Here is a 20,173-nt window from a genome sequence, read left to right on the forward strand (position 1 = left end):
CCATCAAGGAGTTGAGAGAACAGTCCCATAGTTTTATTTTACCTTGTTCTACCTTTGCGCCGCAATCTGTGACAGATATACGCCAGAAAACTGGCATATATCAGTTTGTAAATGACCACCAGTCTTTATAAATGACCCCCAATATTACCTGCAGGTTGTTCACCTTTTTATCTACGTAAATGTGAAGATGTGATTGTTAGGGCAGCAGAAGCAATATCGGAAATAGCTTTTTCCTTCTTCCTCTGTTTTTCATCTAGAGATATGATTGCAACTGGCTGCGAAGACAAAAATGTCAGAGTGTATTACTTGGCCACCAGCTCTGATCAGCCCCTGAAGGTTTTCACTGGACATACAGCCAAGGTGTTCCATGTACGGTGGTCTCCGCTTAGAGAAGGAATTTTATGCAGTGGCTCTGATGATGGGTAGGTCAACACTTACAATTTAGTGTCTGATTACTATTAATATATACTGTATATATCTGGACCATCATTGACCCATGGAACAGTGGGGATTCTTTTTGATGTAGAAAACATTTTTTTTCATTTCTGGACTAGGTACCATGTATCACCAGGTATTAAATGATCGCCACTTATTACAACAAATGTGTGGCTGCCAGATCAGCTGTTATAGATGGGCGGTTTCAATAGATTGTGGTGATGGCTTTCATTACAGAACAGGTTGGAAAAACCCACTTGAAGGGTATTCCCATCTTTAGGGGAATTTAGGTGGGCAGATTGTCGGGAACGAATGTTCCTGTGCACACTCGGTTCCGACAATCTGCCTATCTAAACAGCAATCTGCTGCCAAGAAACAATGCAGATGTATGAGGACAAGGGCTGGCAATAGCGATCCATCGTCCTCCTTCTGTGGAGCTGATCATTGTATTTAAGTGCAGCACTTCACCTCCACTGAACAAGCAGTCAAATGTCAGGAACGAACGCTTCCTTCCCAACAATCTGCTGCTCGTCTGCCCATGTAAATCCACTTTTAAACATGTATTGCATATTTAAAAATATAAAACCACTGGCAGGACATGATCAGCTACACTCAGAATAGGTGTTGCAAGACCAAGTGCAGCCCGTCAATGCACCAAAAAAAAAAAAAAAAACTCTTAGGGTCTGGCTACATAACTATGTTGGTGGAAAAATAAGTTATAGGTCTTAGATTTTGGTGATGCAAAAAAAAAAAAAAGTTTAATAAAAAGTCATTTGATGATATAAAAGTCGTAGAACATGAAAAAAACAATACAAATTTGGTGTTGCCATAACCGTATTAGCCTGAAGAATAATATTATTATATCAACTAAACCACATAGAGAACTCCATAAAAAAAAAAAACGCTCACAGAAATGCAATTTTTGCCTGCTTCACCTCCTAAAAAATGGAATAAAAAGCGCTCAAGAAGTCATATAGAACCCAACATTGTACCAGTAAAAATTACAGCCTGTCCTGCCAAAACACAAGCTCTCACACAGCTACATTGATGGAAAATTAAAAAGTTATGGTGATGCAAAAAAAAGAAGTTTAATAAAAAGATATTCTATGATATAAAAGTGGTAGAACATAAATAAAACAATATAAATTTGGTATCCCCATAACCGTATCAACCCACAGAATAATATTATCTTATCAAATATACCACATGGAGAACCCCATAAAAAATAAAAATAAAAAACACTGGCAGAATTACAATATTAGCCGACTTCACATCAGAAAAAATTAAATCAGAAGCGATCAAAAAGTGGTATATACCCAAAAATGGCACCATTAAAAACTACAGCCTATCCCGCAAAAAATGAGCCCCTACACAGCTCAATCAACAAAAAAATAAAAAAGCTATGGCCCTTAAAATCTATTTCAGCAAATTTCACGTTAGAAAATGCAGATGCCACTCCTTTCCTTTTGAATTCTGCTGTCTGGCGTGTTGCTGTATTCAGGAGAAAATGGGTAACAAATTATGGAGTGCTTTTTCTCGAGTTATCCCTTGTTAAAATGAAAAATTTGAGCTTATGCAACTTTTTCTTGTAAAAAATTAAAATTTTCATTTTCACAGCCAAGCATTTCTAAATATTATGAAACACATCTGAGGTAAAAGTGGTCAGTAAAGCCCTCAATAAATTATTTGAGGGAGTAGTTTCCAAAATTGAGTCACTTTTGGGGGTTTCTTCTGTTGGGGTGCCTTAGTGTGCCTTCAAATATGACACGACACCCCAAAGCCATTCCAGCAAAATCTGCTCTCCAAAAACCATATGTTGCTCCTTTCCTTCTAAACCCTGCTGTGTGCCCATATAGCTGTTAACGAACATAAATGGGGTGTGTTTGTAAACTGCAGAATCAGGGTAATAAATATTGAGGTTTGTTTTGCTGTTAACCCTTGCTGTGTTATAGGAAAAACTGGATTAACCACCTCCCGACCGCTGTACGCGTATATGCGTCCGGGAGGTGGTTGCTTTATTCCTCCTGGACGCATATACGCGTCTTCTCGCGAGACGCGAGACTTCCTGTGAACGCGCGCGCACAGGCGCGCGCGCTCACAGGAACGGAAGGTAAGCGAGTGGATCTCCAGCCTGCCAGCGGCGATCGCTCGCTGGCAGGTTGGAGATCCGGATTTTTTAACCCCTAACAGGTATATTAGACGCTGTTTTCATAACAGCGTCTAATATACCTCCTACCTGGTCCTCTGGTGGTCCCTTTTGTTAGGATCGACCACCAGAGGACTCAGGTAGGTCAGTACAGTCCCACCAAACACCACACTACACTACACTACACCCCCCCCCGTCACTTATTAACCCCTTATAAACCCCTGATCACCCATGATCACCCCATATAAACTCCCTGATCACCCCCCTGTCATTGATCACCGCCCTGTCATTGATCACCCCCCTGTCAGGCTCCGTTCAGACGTCCGTATGATTTTTACGGATCCACGGATACATGGATCGGATCCGCAAAAAGCATACGGACGTCTGAATGGAGCCTTACAGGGGGGTGATCAATGACAGGCGGGTGATCACCCATATACACTCCCTGATCACCCCCTGTCATTGATCACCCCCCTGTCATTGATCACCCCCCTGTAAGGCTCCATTCAGACGTCCGCATGATTTTTACGGATCCGATCCATGTATCCATGGATCTGTAAAAATCATGCGGACGTCTGAATGGAGCCTTACAGGGGGGGTGATCAGTGACAGGGGGGTGATCACCCTGATTACCCTGATCACCCCCCTGTCATTGATAACCCCACTGTAAGGCTCCATTCAGACGTCCGCATGCGTTTTGTGGATCCGATCCATGTATCCATGGATCCGTAAAAAATCATGCGGATGTCTGAATGGAGCCTTACAGGGGGGGTGATCAGTGACAGGGGGGTGATCACCCTGATCATCCCCTGTCATTGATAACCCCCCTGTAAGGCTCCATTCAGACGTCCGCATGCGTTTTGTGGATCCGATCCATGTATCCATGGATCCGTAAAAAATCATGCGGATGTCTGAATGGAGCCTTACAGGGGGGGTGATCAGTGACAGGGGGGTGATCACCCTGATTACCCTGATCACCCCCTGTCATTGATAACCCCCCTGTAAGGCTCCATTCAGACGTCCGCATGCGTTCTGTGGATCCGATCCATGGATCCGTAAAAAATCATGCGGATGTCTGAATGGAGCCTTACAGGGGGGGTGATCAATGACAGGGGGGTGATCAGGGAGTCTATATGGGTGATCACCCCCCTGTCATTGATCACCCCCCTGTCATTGATCACCCCCCCCCCCCTGGTAAGGCTCCATTCAGACATTTTTTTTGGCACAAGTTAGCAGAAATTTTTTGTTTGTTTTTGTTTTTGTTTTTTCTTACTAAGTCTCATATTCCACTAACTTGTGTCAAAAAATAAAATCTCACATGGACGCACCATACCCCTCACGGAATCCAAATGCGTAAACATTTTTAGACATTTATATTCCAGACTTCTTCTCACGCTTTAGGGCCCCTAAAAAGCCAGGGCAGTATAAATACCCCACATGTGACCCCATTTCGGAAAGAAGACACCCCAAGGTATTCCGTGAGGGGCATATTGAGTCTCCATGAAAGATTGAAATTTTTGTCCTAAGTTAGCGGAAAGTGAGACTTTGTGAGAAAAAAACAAAAAAAAATCAATAACCGCTAACTTATGCAAAAAAAAAAAAATTCTAGGAACTCGCCATGCCCCTCATTGAATACCTTGGGGTGTCTTCTTTCCAAAGTGGGGTCACATGTGGGGTATTTATACTGCCCTGGCTTTTTAGGGGGCCGAAAGTGTGAGAAGAAGTCTGGGATCCAAATGTCTAAAAATGCCCTCCTAAAAGGAATTTGGGCCCCTTTGCGCATCTAGGCTGCAAAAAAGTGTCACACATGTGGTATCGCCGTACTCAGGAGAAGTTGGGGAATGTGTTTTGGGGTGTCATTTTACATATACCCATGCTGGGTGAGATAAACATCTTGATCAAATGCCAACTTTGTATAAAAAAATGGGAAAAGTTGTCTTTTGCCAAGATATTTCTCTCACCCAGCATGGGTATATGTAAAATGACCCCCCAAAACACATTGCCCAACTTCTCCTGAGTACGGCGATACCACATGTGTGACATTTTTTTGCAGCCAAGGTGGGCAAAGGGGCACCTTTCGGATTTCGCAGGCCATTTTTTACACATTTTGATTGCAAGGTACTTCTTACACATTTGGGCCCCTAAATTGCCAGGGCAGTATAACTACGCCACAAGTGACCCCATTTTGGAAAGAAGACACCCCAAGGTATTCCGTGGGGGGCACGGCGAGTTCCTAGAATTTTTTATTTTTTGTCACAATTTAGCGGAAAATGATGATTTTTCTTTTTTTTTCTTTTTTCCTTACAAAGTCTCATATTCCACTAACTTGCGACAAAAAATAAAAAATTCTAGGAACTCGCCATGCCCCTCACGGAATACCTTGGGGTGTCTTCTTTCCAAAATGGGGTCACTTGTGGGGTAGTTATACTGCCCTGGCAATTTAGGGGCCCAAATGTGTGAGAAGAACTTTGCAATCAAAATGTGTAAAAAATGCCCTGCAAAATCCGAAAGGTGCACTTTGGAATATGTGCCCCTTTGCCCACCTTGGCAGCAAAAAAGTGTGACACATCTGGTATCGCCGTACTCAGGAGAAGTTGGGCAATGTGTTTTGGGGTGTCATTTTACATATACCCATGCTGGGTGAGAAAAATATCTTGGTCAAATGCCAACTTTGTATAAAAAAATGGGAAAAGTTGTCTTTTGCCAAGATATTTCTCTCACCCAGCATGGGTATATGTAAAATGACACCCCAAATCACATTCCCCAACTTCTCCTGAGTACGGCGATACCAGATGTGTGACACTTTTTTGATGCCAAGGTGGGCAAAGGGGCACATATTCCAAAGTGCACCTTTCGGATTTCACCGGTCATTTTTTACAGATTTTGATTGCAAAGTACTTCTCACACATATGGGCCCCTAAATTGCCAGGGCAGTATAACTACCCCACAAGTGACCCCATTTTGGAAAGAAGACACCCCAAGGTATTCCGTGAGGGGCATGGCGAGTTCCTAGAATTTTTTATTTTTTGTCGCAAGTTAGTGGAATATGAGACTTTGTAAGGAAAAAAGAGAAAAAAAAAAAAATCATCATTTTCCGCTAACTTGTGACAAAAAATAAAAAATTCTAGGAACTCGCCATGCCCCTCACGGAATACCTTGGGGTGTCTTCTTTCCAAAATGGGGTCACTTGTAGCGTAGTTATACTGCCCTGGCAATTTAGGGGCCCACATGTGTGAGAAGTACCTTGCAATCAAAATGTGTAAAAAATGGCCTGCAAAATCTGAAAGGTGCACTTTGGAATATGTGCCCCTTTGCCCACCTTGGCAGCAAAAAAGTGTGACACATCTGGTATCGCCGTACTCAGGAGAAGTTGGGGAATGTGTTTTGGGGTGTCATTTTACATATACCCATGCTGGATGAGAGAAATATCTTGGCAAAAGACAACTTTTCCCATTTTTTTATACAAAGTTGGCATTTGACCAAGATATTTTTCTCACCCAGCATGGGTATATGTAAAATGACACCCCAAAACACATTCCCCAACTTCTCCTGAGTACGGCGATACCAGATGTGTCACACTTTTTTGCTGCCAAGGTGGGCAAAGGGGCGCATATTCCAAAGTGCACCTTTTGGATTTCACCGGTCATTTTTTACACATTTTGATTGCAAAGTTCTTCTCACACATTTGGGCCCCTAAATTGCCAGGGCAGTATAACTACCCCACAAGTGACCCCATTTTGGAAAGAAGACACCCCAAGGTATTCTGTGAGGGGCATGGTGAGTTCCTAGAATTTTTTATTTTTTGTCGCAAGTTAGTGGAATATGAGACTTTGTAAGAAAAAATAAAAAAAATAAAATCATCATCATTTTCCGCTAACTTGTGACAAAAAATAAAAAGTTCTATGAACTCACTATGCCCATCAGCGAATACCTTAGGGTGTCTACTTTCCGAAATGGGGTCATTTGTGGGGTTTTTCTACTGTCTGGGCATTGTAGAACCTCAGGAAACATGACAGGTGCTCAGAAAGTCAGAGCTGTTTCAAAAAGCGGAAATTCACATTTTTGTACCATAGTTTGTAAATGCTATAACTTTTACCCAAACCATTTTTTTTTGCCCAAACATTTTTTTTTTATCAAAGACATGTAGAACAATAAATTTGGCGAAAAATTTATATATGGATGTCGTTTTTTTTGCAAAATTTTACAGCTGAAAGTGAAAAATGTCATTTTTTTGCAAAAAAATCGTTACATTTTGATTAATAACAAAAAAAGTAAAAATGCCAGCAGCAATGAAATACCACCAAATGAAAGCTCTATTAGTGAGAAGAAAAGGAGGTAAAATTCATTTGGGTGGTAAGTTGCATGACCGAGCGATAAACGGTGAAAGGAGTGTAGTGCAGAAGTGTAAAAAGTGCTCTGGTCATGAAGGGGGTTTCACCTAGCGGGGCTGAAGTGGTTAAAATTAAAAATATGCACAAAAACTGGAAATTGTAAATTTTACCTCCATTTTCCTAATTCTTGTGGAACACCTAAAGGGTTAACATAGTTTGTGAGACCAGTTTTGAGTAATTTGAGGGGTGTAGTTTCTAAAATGGGGTAATTTATGTGTGGTTTCTATTATGTAAGGACCTCAAAGTGATTTCAGAACTGAACCGGTCCTTAAAAAAGTCGGTTTTGAAAATTTTATAGAAAATGAGAAAAATTGCTTCTTAAATTCTAAGCCTTCTAACATCCTAAAAAAATAAAATGCAATTTTTAAAATGATGCCAACATAAAGTAAACATATAGGGAATCTTAAGTAAAAACTATCTAGTGAGGTATCACTATATGCCTTTAATGTGTAGAAATTCAAGTTTAGGCATAAAATTTTCTGTAAATTTGGGATTTTTTATAATATTACGGTCAACGTTATCGTCCCAGATTTACCTCTAACATCATATGTCACGAGAAAACAATCTCAGAATGGCTTGGATAAATAAAAGCATTCAAAATGTATTAGCACATAAAGTGACACATGTCAGATTTGCAAAATTAAGCCTGGTCACGATGGTGAAAAATAGTTTGGTCTTGAAAGGGTTAAGGAAGTAAAAATCAATATGGCTCCCACTCCTTAGCAACAGAAAAAAGCAAAAAACATATGTCAGACAAGCCCACTGTTAGCATGTGGCTGCTGGAGGGCTTATCTGACATATGTTTTTACCTATATGAGTCAGCCATATTGATTTTTATAATTGAATGTATATTCCCAGCCCCCTGTGCCAACTGGTGCCGCGTCCACTGTGAATGGATTGCTGGACCTGCAGTCACCGCTTTCTCCATACACTTCAAAGATCGGAATACTCCTTTAATTGTCAGACAATTTAAAGGGAATCTATCACTAGACATTAACTGTTAAACCATGCACAATGCCTTGCAGAGCTAGCTCAGCCTAATGTAATGATACCTTTCACTTAGTGATCTTTTGTTTCATTCTGGATTTTTTTTTAATGTTTAATCCATTTGAAAATGAGCAGTTGAGTGCACCGAGGGCGGGCCAAAGCCATTCTGTGCACACTTGCTCGTCCTGCTTTCTCTGCCAGCTCCTCCTCACCTTCTCGATTGACAAGTACAGGTTCCTGCAGTCTCCTTCCCTGGCCCTGTAACACAATTTCATTGGGTAGCTTTTATGAAATTCCATCAAATAGGTTGATAAAATATAGTATTTGAAATGAAGTATTATCGTACTATACTGTAGATACGATAAAAATAGTGTTTTTCTTATGTACATTTTCTTCTGTGGTAGCGCCCCCTGCAGTTTATACGGTTCACCACATCTTCTGCATTTAGTGGTGGACTACCATGTTAAGTAGCTTCCTTGCTCCCTTCCCCCCACTCAGTGCTGGCATAGGGATCTCATTCTGAAGCAGCCCGGACACTTTTCATTCACTGATCCCTAAATTCATAGAAGTCAACACAGTCCAGATGGAAATTGGGGGGCAGTCCATACCATATGTATATCTGGACCTACATATGAGGGACTATTTTCTATGCATAGGAGGAAGAGGTTAACAAGGACAAATAGTGATGTTTCCTGTGAGATGCGGGTGCTTGATGAGCTGCTACCTGCACACAGAAAGGAATGAAACTCTGCATCGTGGATGCGGACCCATTGACTTAATTAGGTCCGCGTTCCATAAGATATGGCAAAAGATAGGACATACTATCTTTTGCCGTGCAGATGCCCAGTCAGAAGGCCACGGAAACACTCTGAAGCCCTTCCGTGTGCTTCCTGGGTTCATGCCTCCGCAACACAAAAGATAGGATATGTCCTATCTTTTGCAGTATCTTGCAGATCGCAGACCCATTCAAGTCAATGGGTCCGCACAGCAATACGGGATTCACGTGGCCGGTGCAAGCGTTTTGCGGACTGCTATTTGTGGTCTGCAAAATGGGCATGGTGACCATATGGTTGTGGGAATGTGACCTAAAAACTGTTTCACACTTGTGGGATAACCTTTTTAAAAGGAGGCAAAGGAGTGAACATCAATCTTCCAGGTCATTGTATGAGTAAACCTTCAGGCAATGCTCCTTTATAATTTTAGAAACAGAAAAATATGTGATCCTTCCATTGCAATATTACTTACAGAACGGTAAGGATCTGGGACTACACTCAAGATGCTTGTATAAATGTGCTCAGTGGACACACTGCCCCAGTCCGGGGATTGATGTGGAATACAGAAATACCATACCTTCTAATATCTGGAAGCTGGGATTACACTATACGAGTATGGGACACCAGGGATGGAACTTGTTTGGATACGGTGTATGATCATGGGGCAGATGTATACGGTATGTCGATTCTGTCCATCATTTTCAGTTGAAGTATTTCAGAGCTTGACCTGTGACATGTCTGTACTATTTACAGTCTTTTCATTGTTGTCAGTGAATATGTTGTTTTTGAAAAAGTACTGTAGCTTAAAAGGGTATTGTAATGAAAAAAGTGTTTTATTTGCATGCCCTTCCCCAGATATACATTTGACTCCTGACGTAAAATTTCAACGTTTTTCCTGTTGTCCTGGTCCCCTGACCGTAAGACCGAAAGTTCTGTTTCTCATCACCTAGGAAACAGATTTCTCTCCTTTGTCTCGAGATGTCATCTCATCATGTGACCGAAGAGGTTTGGCTTTGTTCCACACAGGGGCAGATGTACTAAGATTGGCGTTACAAATGCTGTCCAGTCCACAAGTCAGAATCCACAGCCCGTGGTGTACAGCAGCTCCTGATAGTCTCTACATTGAGCCCATGAGCCCTTCTCTCTCTACCTCATCCAGCTCCTGTGCACAGAGATGATGGAAGCTGCTGGTATGAAATCAATCGATCAGCACATGTATCAGGCTTAGGGCTCATGGACACCGACCGCGTGCATGCCGTACTGTGGATGCGGACCCCTTGACTTGAATGGGTCCCCAGTCTGCAAGATACGGTGCGGAGGGGAGGCAAGTATTTGAAGCCCACGGAAGCACTACAAAGCTCTTGCATGGGATTACGTGCCTCCTCACCGCGAAAAAAATAGAACTTGTTTTTTATTTATTTTTTGCAGTGCGGACCATATCTTGCAGATTGCTGACCCATTCAAGTCAATGGGTGCTAATTGTGGTCTGCAGCACAGGCGTGGGGCACACACAATGGTGTGCATGAACCCTTAGGGTGCTTTCACGCCCTGCAGATTTTGTTCTAGAATTTTCCACGTCTGAAAATCAATTCCATTCACCTGACTGGGGCTTGCAGAAATTCATGTGCTTCCTCCCTACTGTATAAAAATGAATGGAACTGATTTTCAGTCGTGAAAAATTCAGCAAAAAAATCTGCAGCGTGTGACGGCACCCTTATTCTGCATGTACTCTACAAACAGACCCTATCCTTTTATACATTGACCAGGGTCAGGGGAAAGGTCTTTTCGTATTGTAAATGCAGAGGCTGCTCAATACCTGTGCTAATCAACCCAATATACATTGCCTATTGTACCTTACATCGGCTGTACACATTGCTGGTGGGGGGAGAAGGGCTCATGGGCTCCTATGGAGATTATCAGGAGCTGTTGTACACATTGCGGGGAGTCAGGGGAAAGCTTTATACAGCTGCTCAAAGCTGCAGGACACAGTTAAGCTGGGCAGGGGGAGGAAAGATCCATGGGCTCTCTACAGAACTTCAGGGGAAGCACCAAACTGGTGGCCTAGACAAAATGTGCACCAAACCCATTTGATCACAAGATGAGATGACATCAGAGGGGAGAAAGCTGTTTCCTGTGTGTTGAGAAACAGAACTTCCTGCCTGAGGACCAGGGGATCAGAACACAGGGAAAGCTTTAAAATGTTACATCAAAGTAAGGAGTCAAATGTACTTCTAGTTAAGGGCATAAAAACAGGACAATGTTTTTTACTGGAAGAGCCTTTAAACATGAACATGACTGGAAATAAGAAAATACTTTATATTGTATATTCAGCTGATGGCAAAATGGTCACTTTTTTGCAGAATGAATACACAAAATGAGAAATTAGAGGGGTTGTTACAGGACAGACATTGTGTCACGGCCACGGTTATGGCCGTGACTCCTTGGGAGCCGCATACAGTTGCCCGCGGTTTGGGTATTTGTTTCAACCGCAGCTTGAGGCTTGATGTTGTTTGCCTCAAGTGCGGTTGCCGCGGACAACAGCTATGTGTGCGGTTCCCTTGGAGTTGTGTGCGTGTGTGTAGGCACTTTTGTATGTCTGATGTGCACTGTGTTTTATGTTTGGTGCGCACGGACATCTTCCTTTCACTGTGGCTGCCCGTGGCAACGTTTGGTGATGTTGTACATGTGGTGGCAGTGTCCCGGCCTTCGGGCTGTCTCCCAGGACGGCTGCCACCCATGTCATTGCCTGCGGCAACAGCCACAGTGTGATCTTAGTTTGGTCACTTCCCCTTTATGTGTGTTTCCCTTCTGTGGTGCTGGAAGGGTTAACTCCCTTCCCAGTGTGTGTGTGATGTCACTGGGTGTGTTCGACTGTGGGGTGTGGCTTCTTGGCCTATATAGCCTTAGTGTTTGGCATGGCTCAGTAGGTTGCTTCAGTCATGCTTGGCTGGAGCAGCCTCCTGTGCATATTACCTGCCAGTGAGAGCCACCCCTGTGGTCATAAAGATATTGTCGTTATGTTTATGTCTTGCTGTGTGTTGATGTTGTATGTTAAGTTCTGTTGGGACCTTCCTATGTGTTTTGGTGCAGCTACGGTTCTGGATTCCTGTTTGCGCAGGGATCCAGTCAGCAAGGCTGTGGCAGGTTGGTGGAACTATTAGTTCGCCTGCCATACCCATAAGGCTGTATGAGTTCCCCTTTTCCCAACAGCTTGGCCATTGAGACTCCTGCTCCTCCATTCCTAGGAGGAGTAGGTCGTCTTACCCAGCTCCTAGCTCAGGGATCTGCGGAGGGTAAGTCAGGGCTCCGAGGTTCCTGCGCATGGGTCCTCCTACCTCAAAGGTCGGCCCATGCAGGTAGGAGTTAGGGTCAGGTTAGGGATGCTTGAGGAGGTGACCTGCTCCCTATCCTGCTCTCCTGGCCGAGTAGCCACAACATCATCTGGCAGCACACGGCTGAGGGTTTCCCCCATCCTCAGCCGTGACACATTGATGGCATATATAACTAAGATGTGCTGTCAGTGTTCAGTCTGGGGGATAGTAAGGTATGACCAGTGAGACCAAAATGACACCAGCCTTGAAAAGCTCTGTGCTACATGCCCTCCTATCGGCCCTGCTCGACTTTCTCTGAAGGACACACGGAGCAATATAGCTGCATATGTCAACACCAATACGTCTGTAAGAAAAATAAATGTCTAGATTTTGGCTGTAATTCTGAATTATCATTAGCATTTACTACTAAATGGCCAATTTTAAACAAACAAAAATACCAAACTTCAAAAAAGCAAAATTTAGCCAAATAAGTGAGACCATAGGCCTAACTAACTGGGACAAAGTCCTCAAAAATAAAAATACAGCCACAAAATGGGATATTTTTAAAAGCATCCTAGAGTCTAATTGAGAGGTACATACCTTATAGGAATAAAAGGTTAAGGAACAATAAAAAAAAAGCCGATAATTAAAACTGTAAAGAAAGCAATAAATGACAAAAAGAAAGCATTTAAATCACTAAAACAGGATTGAAACGAGGAAGCATTGAAAAACTATAAGGAAAATAATAGAATATGTAAAAAAAATATAAAAGCAGCCAAACTAGAGACCTAGAGATTACTTGCCAAAGAGAGCAAAACTAACCCAAAAATGTTCTTCAATTATATAAATGGTAAAAAGTATAAATCTGAACTTGTCGGCCCTCTACAGAGTAATGAGGGGTATAAGAAGGTACAAGGAATCATCTAGGATGATCACCGAGGTTCCTGGCCTCGGTGGAGTAAGAGACGGTTTTTATGTGTCAGCAGCAGTTGCTGTTTGACACCTTGGTACTTAGCATGGCTGTAATAGCTGATCCAGGACGGCTCTTACTGGGAGTAGTCAAAGTGCTGGGTGGGTGACTACTCCCCACGTTCCAGGCCGGGTTTTGCCAGGCAAAAAACCCAGCCATCACTGCCAGATGGAAAGGATTACCTTCGTCTGACAGTAGAGCTCAGGAGGTCTGTGTGCTGGGATCTGAGGCCTATGCTGGGCTGGAGAGCAGAGACCTGTGTGTCAGGGGAACAGGCCTCCTAAAGCCTATATTTGAACTTTCTGAGGCAGAACTGCCACCAAGGTGACTTTTGTTTTATTAACTTGCCATTGGGTGTGAAGTAACACCAACACTGCAAAAGTGACGTTTTGTTTTTGGCATCATGTGTGAATAAACACTGAAGTTTGAATTACGAACTTGTATTTTGCCTCTGTACTGCGCCCGCTTGTCCTAACTACCAGAGCGAATCCCCACAGGGGGGAGTTACAGAGAGCGATGAGAAGGCAAAATAAACTGTCAGATTAAATGCAGAATGTAAAAGTAAATCCCCCATTAAAAGTGCCCTGTCTGACCCAGGAAGAAGTACAGCGGCGTCTTAAAAAGATTAATATAGACAAATCACCAGGACCAGATGGCATACACCGCCGTATCCTGAGAATTAAGTAATGTCATAGCCAGACCTTTATTTCTGATATTTAAAGACTCTATACTGACAGGAAGAGTCAGGATTGGCGCATAGCAAATGTGGTGCCAATATTCAAAAAGGCTCCAAAAACAGAACCCGGAAACTATAGGCCGGTAAGTTTAATCTGTAGTGGGTAAATTGTTTGAAAGTTTTCTAAGAGATGCTATCTTGGAGTACCTCAATGAAAATAAGCAAATAACGCCATATCAGCATGGCTTCATGAGGGATCAGTCATGGCAAACTAATTTAATCAGTTTCTATGAGGAGGTAAGTTCTAGACCTGACAGCGGAGAATCAATGGATGTTGTATATCTGGACTTCTCCAAAGCATTTGACACTGTACCGCATAAAAGGTTAGTATATAAAATGAGAATGCTCGGACTGGGAGAAAATGTCTGTATGTGAGTAAGTAACTGGCTCAGTGATAGAAAACAGAGGGTGGTTATTAGTGGTACACACTCAGATTGGGTCACTGTCACTAGTAGAGCTCAGGGGTCAGTATTGGGCCCTATTCTCTTCAATATATTTATTAATGATCTCTTAGAAGGCTTGCACAGTAAAATATAAATTTTTGCATATGACACTAAACTGTGTAAAGTAATTAACACGGAAGACAGTATACTGCTACAGATGGATCTGGATAGATTAGAGTCTTGGGCAGATAAGTGGCAGATGAGGTTTAACACTGACAAATGTAAGGTTATGCATATGGGAAGGAATAATGCAAGTCACCCGTACATACTGTACTAAATGGTAAAACACTGGGTAACACTGACATGGAAAATGACTTAGGAATTTTAGTGGACAGTAAACTAAGCTGTAGAAACCATTGTTAGGCAGTTGCTGCTAAGGCCAATAAGATAATTGCATCAAAAGGGGCCATAGATGCCCGTGATGAGAACATAGTCCTGCCACTTTACAAATTACTAGTCAGGCCACACATGGGGTACTGTGTACAGTTCTGGGCTCCTGTGAACAAGGCAGACTTAGCAGAGCTGGAGAGGGTTCAGAGGAGGGCAACTAAAGTAATAACTGGAATGGGGGGACTACAGTACCCTGAAAAGATTATCAAAATTAGGGTTATTCACTTTAGAAAAAAGACGACTGAGGGGAGATCTAATAACTATGTATAAATATATCAGGGTTCAGTATAGAGATCTCTCCCATCATCTATTTAATCCCAGGACTGTGACGAGGGGACATCTTCTGTGTCTGGAGGAAAGAAGGTTTGTACACAAACATAGAAGAGGATTCTTTACGGTAAGAGCAGTGCGACTATGGAACTCTCTGTCTGAGGAGGTGGTGATGGTGAGTTCACTAAAAGCGTTCAAGAGGGTGCTGGATGTATTTCTGGAGTGTAATAATATTACAGGCTATAGCTACTAGAGAGGGGTCGTTGATCCAGGGAGTTATTCTGATATTAAGGAAATTATAAGGAATTTTTTTCCCCTTAAGTGGGGAAAATTGACTTTTACCTCACTTTTTTTTATTTATTTTTTTGCCTTCCTCTGGATCAAATTGCAGGATAAGAGGCCGAACTGGATGGACAGATGTCTTTTTTTGGCCTTATAAACTGTTACTATGTTAAAGGAAACTTGTCATCAGAAAATGACCTATTGTTTAAATCATGTTTTTATGTTTAACATATTTTTAAATATTTTTTTATTAAGTTATTTTTTATTAAATTTTTTATGTCAATATCTAGATAAAAAAAAAAAACTAATTCCTGCAGTTTTCACAGTGGCCAGTAAGCCTAATAATAGACACCACTTCTTGGTCTGTACAGATCACTTTACTGCAGGTACCTGCTTATCGGTCATTCTAATCCTACCTGTAATGATATCACCTCTGTGTATAGATAAGACAGGATCCACCATTCACAATAGGAAAATGCCACAGCTTATCTATTCTTTCCTTGTACAATGACCTCTGCACAGGTCACAGAGCATGCCTAGAAAACTATCCTATAGAAGTCAATGAGGTCCCTTCAGTCCATTGTGTCTATGGACCATGTGGCTGCCGTAAAGCAATCTTTTAATGCTTTGTCAATGCTATTAAGAACAGCTCAGGCAAGATGGCAGACCCCATAATTACAATCAGAAAATTAAAACAGGATATGTGTTACCCTATGGTTTTAAGTGGCAGAAAATATTTTTGGGCGACACATTTTAGCTGGAAAACCTTTTTAAGAAATGGCTTAAAGATCTCAGGAAAGACATCTCAAACCTTTGACATAACTGATGTTTATATTGCCCAGGTCTAACATGCCATCCCAATCGGCCATTCACCATGGCGTCTTGTTCACGGGATTCCACTGTGAGGCTGTGGTCACTAACGCCATTGATTTCACCTCTTCAAATAAATATCTTGGCAGACCGTCCATGGGAAGAAATAATTGGTAACACTGGTATGTGATCATCTTAATTCTGACTGCCGGAAGACTTATATATCACTGGTTTATTTGTCAGTATGAGATTTATGTCTTCTCCATCTAATAGACCGCGCCATGGAGCCTGGTGCACCGCCTTTACTGTGTGGGAAGGTATCTCGTGATATTAAACAAGAGGTGGACAAGTTGACCGGTAATCTGAGGAGCAAGAAACTGAGATGGTTTTCAGAATGTCTCTCTGTAAGTAACAAAGTAGATGTCATTAAAGCAGAACCACTCTTCTCCATAAGGCTTCATGGACACGACCGTGAGTGTTTTGTAGTCCTCAAATCGCAGGTCTGCAAAACACGGATCCCGGCTGTGAGCATGCTGTTCTTTTTTTTTCCACAAAATGGACAAGAATAGGACATGTTCTATTTTTCTGCAGGGCTGCGGAACAGACTTACAGATGTGGACAGCACACAGGTTTGCTGTCCACATCTTTTGCATCCCCATTTAGATGAATGGTTCCACAGCAGATCTGCATTCACACAGTCAGTGTTTGTTCAGTGATTTCCATCAGTGATTGTGAGCCAAAACCAGGTGCAGGTCAAAAACAGAAGTGCAGATCCTTATCTTCGTGAAGCCTCCACTCCTGGTTTTGGCTTACAATCACTGATGGACATCACTGATCAAACACTGATGTGTGAATAAGGGCTAAGTCTGGTATATGCATTTGTTTAAAGGGAACCTGTCACCATGATTTAGCGCATAGAGCTGGGGACATGGGCTGCTAGATGGACACTAGCACATCTGCAGTACCCAGGTCCCATAGCTCTCTGCGCTTTTATGGTGTTAAAATACCGTTTTTAGTGATATGCAAATTACCTCCTATGTGTCCTGTAGCCGGAGATGAGTCCAGCGGAAGGGAGCCCAGCACCGCCCCGCGTCCGCCGAATCTCCTCCTTGCCTGCTGACGTCATAGAGCTGCATTGCCGAAATCTCGCGATGCGCGAGCTAGCGCATGCGCAGTCTCGGCATCATGTTCATTCCCTGTACTGGAATCAGCACAGGGAACGAACTACGCATGCGCTAGCTCGCGCATCGCGAGATTTCGGCACTGCAGCTCTATGACGTCAGCAGGCAAGGAGGAGATTCGGCGGACGCGGGGCGGTGCTGGGCTCCCTTCCGCTGGACTCATCTCCGGCTACAGGACACATAGGAGGTAATTTGCATATCACTAAAAACGGTATTTTAACACCATAAAAGCGCAGAGAGCTATGGGACCTGGGTACTGCAGATGTGCTAGTGGCCATCTAGCAGCCCATGTCCCCAGCTCTATGCGCTAAATCATGGTGACAGGTTTCCTTTAAATGAGACTAAGCTGCAATACCACAGGAAGCCACTAGGGCTAAAAATAAATTTGCCACCTATCATTAATGTGTTCAATGTTAATGAGTGAACCTGTATATTACAACTTCACTTGTATTCATAATCTAAAGCCAAAGTGAACTTAAAACACAACCAGTGACTGTAATCAATAGCGCTATTGATGTAACACACTGTGAAAGAACTGAAGGCTGCAGGGGCATAACTAACGCCATACCAACTGCTATGGGGCTCATGGTGCCAGGAAACCTGGCCTTCAGCACAAAATGTCCTGATGCTAGAAGACGTCAGAAAATTGTGTGCAGCTGCAGTACTGACATTAGTACTACCTTCGGGGCCCCAGCACAGACTAAAACAAGAGGGGCCACTGTATATTCCCATCGATGCACTGATCAGCATACCCGTGCTACTTTCCTCCTCTCTACATCTAGGTGGCAGCAATGCAGAACAGAGCTGGAAGGAGGAGAAAAGCAGGTGGGACCTGAAGGCAGGAGCACTGCTTAGGCCTCGTCCACAGTCCCGTGTGGGACCTACCTATTCTGTCCGCTTTTTTTACACATTTGTCCACATTTCCGGGATTTTCTGCGGTTCGTGTGTCCGCAAAAAATCCACAGATGCATGCACTACTTTCATCTGTGCCCCGGACTGCACACGTCCATTGATGTCTATGGGTCCGTGAAAATCACGGAGACAACACGGATGGCATCCTTGGTGCGTCCATTTTACACGGAAGCCAGATAGAAAATATCATGAAGTTAATTTTCATCTATGCAATGTCCGTTGATTACGGATGACACGTAGAGAGTGAGCTGACAGATGGATCCTTCAAGGATTATATAAGGACATTTTAATTTATGTATGTCATACTGACACGGAAGTGTGGACGAGGCCTTACACACTGAGTACTCTGGGACCTTCGGAGAAGTGCCCCTGAAGCTGCTGTCTGCCTCTCAGCTCTATGCAGTGCATTCTTATTTATCAATTATTTTTAACCTCTATTTAAGGGCTCATTCACACGAACGTGTGAAGCCCGTGCCCGTCCTGTGGACCACAAATTGCGGTCCGCAATGCACAGGCACTGTCCATGGGGCAGGCGCATGGGGATCGCAGACCCATTCACTTGAATGGGTCCGCAATCCTTCCGATCCGCAAAAAGATAGCGCAAGTTCCATCTTTTTGCGGTACGGAAGCACGAACGTTCCGCATCTCCGGATTTGCGGACTTATTGAAATGAATGGGTTTGCATCCGTGATGCGGAATGGCCACGGAACGATGCCCGTGTATTGCGGATCCGCAAATGCGGTCCGCAATACGGCAATGGGCTTCACACGTTCGTGTGAACGAGCCCTAATTCCAACCTTTATTCTTTCCACACAGAGCCCATGATAGAAAACCTGTTTGTATTTTCCCGTGAAATTTTATTATATAGGTTCACTGTATTATATAGGTGCACACATTAGTGATAGGTGGCAAATTGGGCATTTTTAGCCCTAGTGGCTTTCTAGTAGCTGTACACTCAGGGGTGGATTGGCCATAGACCTTACAGGGAAATTTCCTGGTGGGCTGATGCCAAGCCCTCCTGTCTGCCGCAGGTAGCGTTCATAATGAGCGCTTAGAGGTAATTTAACTCTTTAAGAATCAGGTACTCATGGCCAGCGACCACACATGCTCTGCTTTTGGGGCATTTTGCTATTCTGCAGTATATGGGACAGTATTTTGTGCTATGGTATTGCTGACCTGGCCTACAGTATTTGTCCTGTCCCACATTCTGTCAATTTGGACCCCCCTACAACATGGGGCCACTTTTGCCCTGGGGAAATCTTGCGCCGTTCGGTATTCTGCGCAGGCGTGATGAGGAAGCTGGCAGCCTGCGAGCATCGCTCCCTCACCGCGCCTGCGCAGAATACCGAACAGTGCAAGATTTCCCCAGGGCACAGGGCAGGCAGAAGAATGCGACCGATGCCTGGGCCTATCAATCAGCACTTGGAAGGCGTAACTTGAGGTGGGAGACGGGAGCGGAGGCACAGATTGGAAGCCCACGGAATCACTACAAATCACTTCCCTGGGCTTTCAGGTCCATGCCTCCGCACTACTAAAAATAGAAGGTGTTCTATAGTTGGCCGTATGTTGCGGATGGCGGCCTTTTTCAAGTCAATAGATCCGCAAACTGTGCACACAGCCAGTTCCAGTACATTGTGGACTGCTCATTGTGGTCTGCAGCACGGGCACTGAGCCATTACGCTTATGTGCATGATCCCTAAATTAGGTGCACACCAGTCCGTGTGTGTGCCTGGAGTAAAAACAGCCCTGACTGGAGTAGTTTTCAATAATGTTTACACCTGTTTCCAGGTGTTATTTAGTTGGGCCCAATGTCATGGCCCCGGCCTGGCCCCGCCTCTCCCAGTCACTCCTTCACGTTTCCCAAGTGGTGAGCATGGCGCTAAAACGTTTGTACAACAAAATATTGCATGGGCGTTAAAAAAGGCACAAAATGGGGTGCTGTGAGTTTTTTGCTCCAAAAACTAGCAATGTGGCCGTTGTAGATGACCCCCTCATGAGTACTGCTACATCTGTTGAACCTGAATATCACATTATCAGACCTAGATCAGTGCGCTGCAGCTCCTGTGGGTAAATATGTAACAAGCAATTATAAAATACAAATATAGGTAAAAGATAAAGAATAAACACCTGCCACTG

At 43.4% G+C, this 20,173-nt stretch overlaps 1 protein-coding gene across 4 annotated transcripts in view; it reads left to right on the forward strand.

Moving 5' to 3' along the window:
* Window positions 1-20,173, forward strand: part of WDR17 (WD repeat domain 17) — a 172,585-nt gene that overhangs the window by 97,911 nt on the left and 54,501 nt on the right. For all 4 annotated transcript variants that reach the window (XR_006388356.1, XM_044287540.1, XM_044287381.1 and 1 more), the window contains 4 exons: window positions 258-422; window positions 9,207-9,409; window positions 15,977-16,126; window positions 16,218-16,348. Coding sequence is in view for 3 of the 4 variants with exons in the window: in XM_044287540.1 (XP_044143475.1) it covers window positions 258-422; window positions 9,207-9,409; window positions 15,977-16,126; window positions 16,218-16,348 (649 nt within the window). In the remaining variant the exon portion in view is untranslated. The remainder of the gene's footprint in view (window positions 1-257; window positions 423-9,206; window positions 9,410-15,976; window positions 16,127-16,217; window positions 16,349-20,173) is intronic.

The sequence above is a fragment of the Bufo gargarizans genome, chromosome 1 (assembly GCF_014858855.1).
Source record: "Bufo gargarizans isolate SCDJY-AF-19 chromosome 1, ASM1485885v1, whole genome shotgun sequence".
In the NCBI taxonomy this organism is placed as follows: Eukaryota; Metazoa; Chordata; class Amphibia; order Anura; family Bufonidae; genus Bufo; species Bufo gargarizans.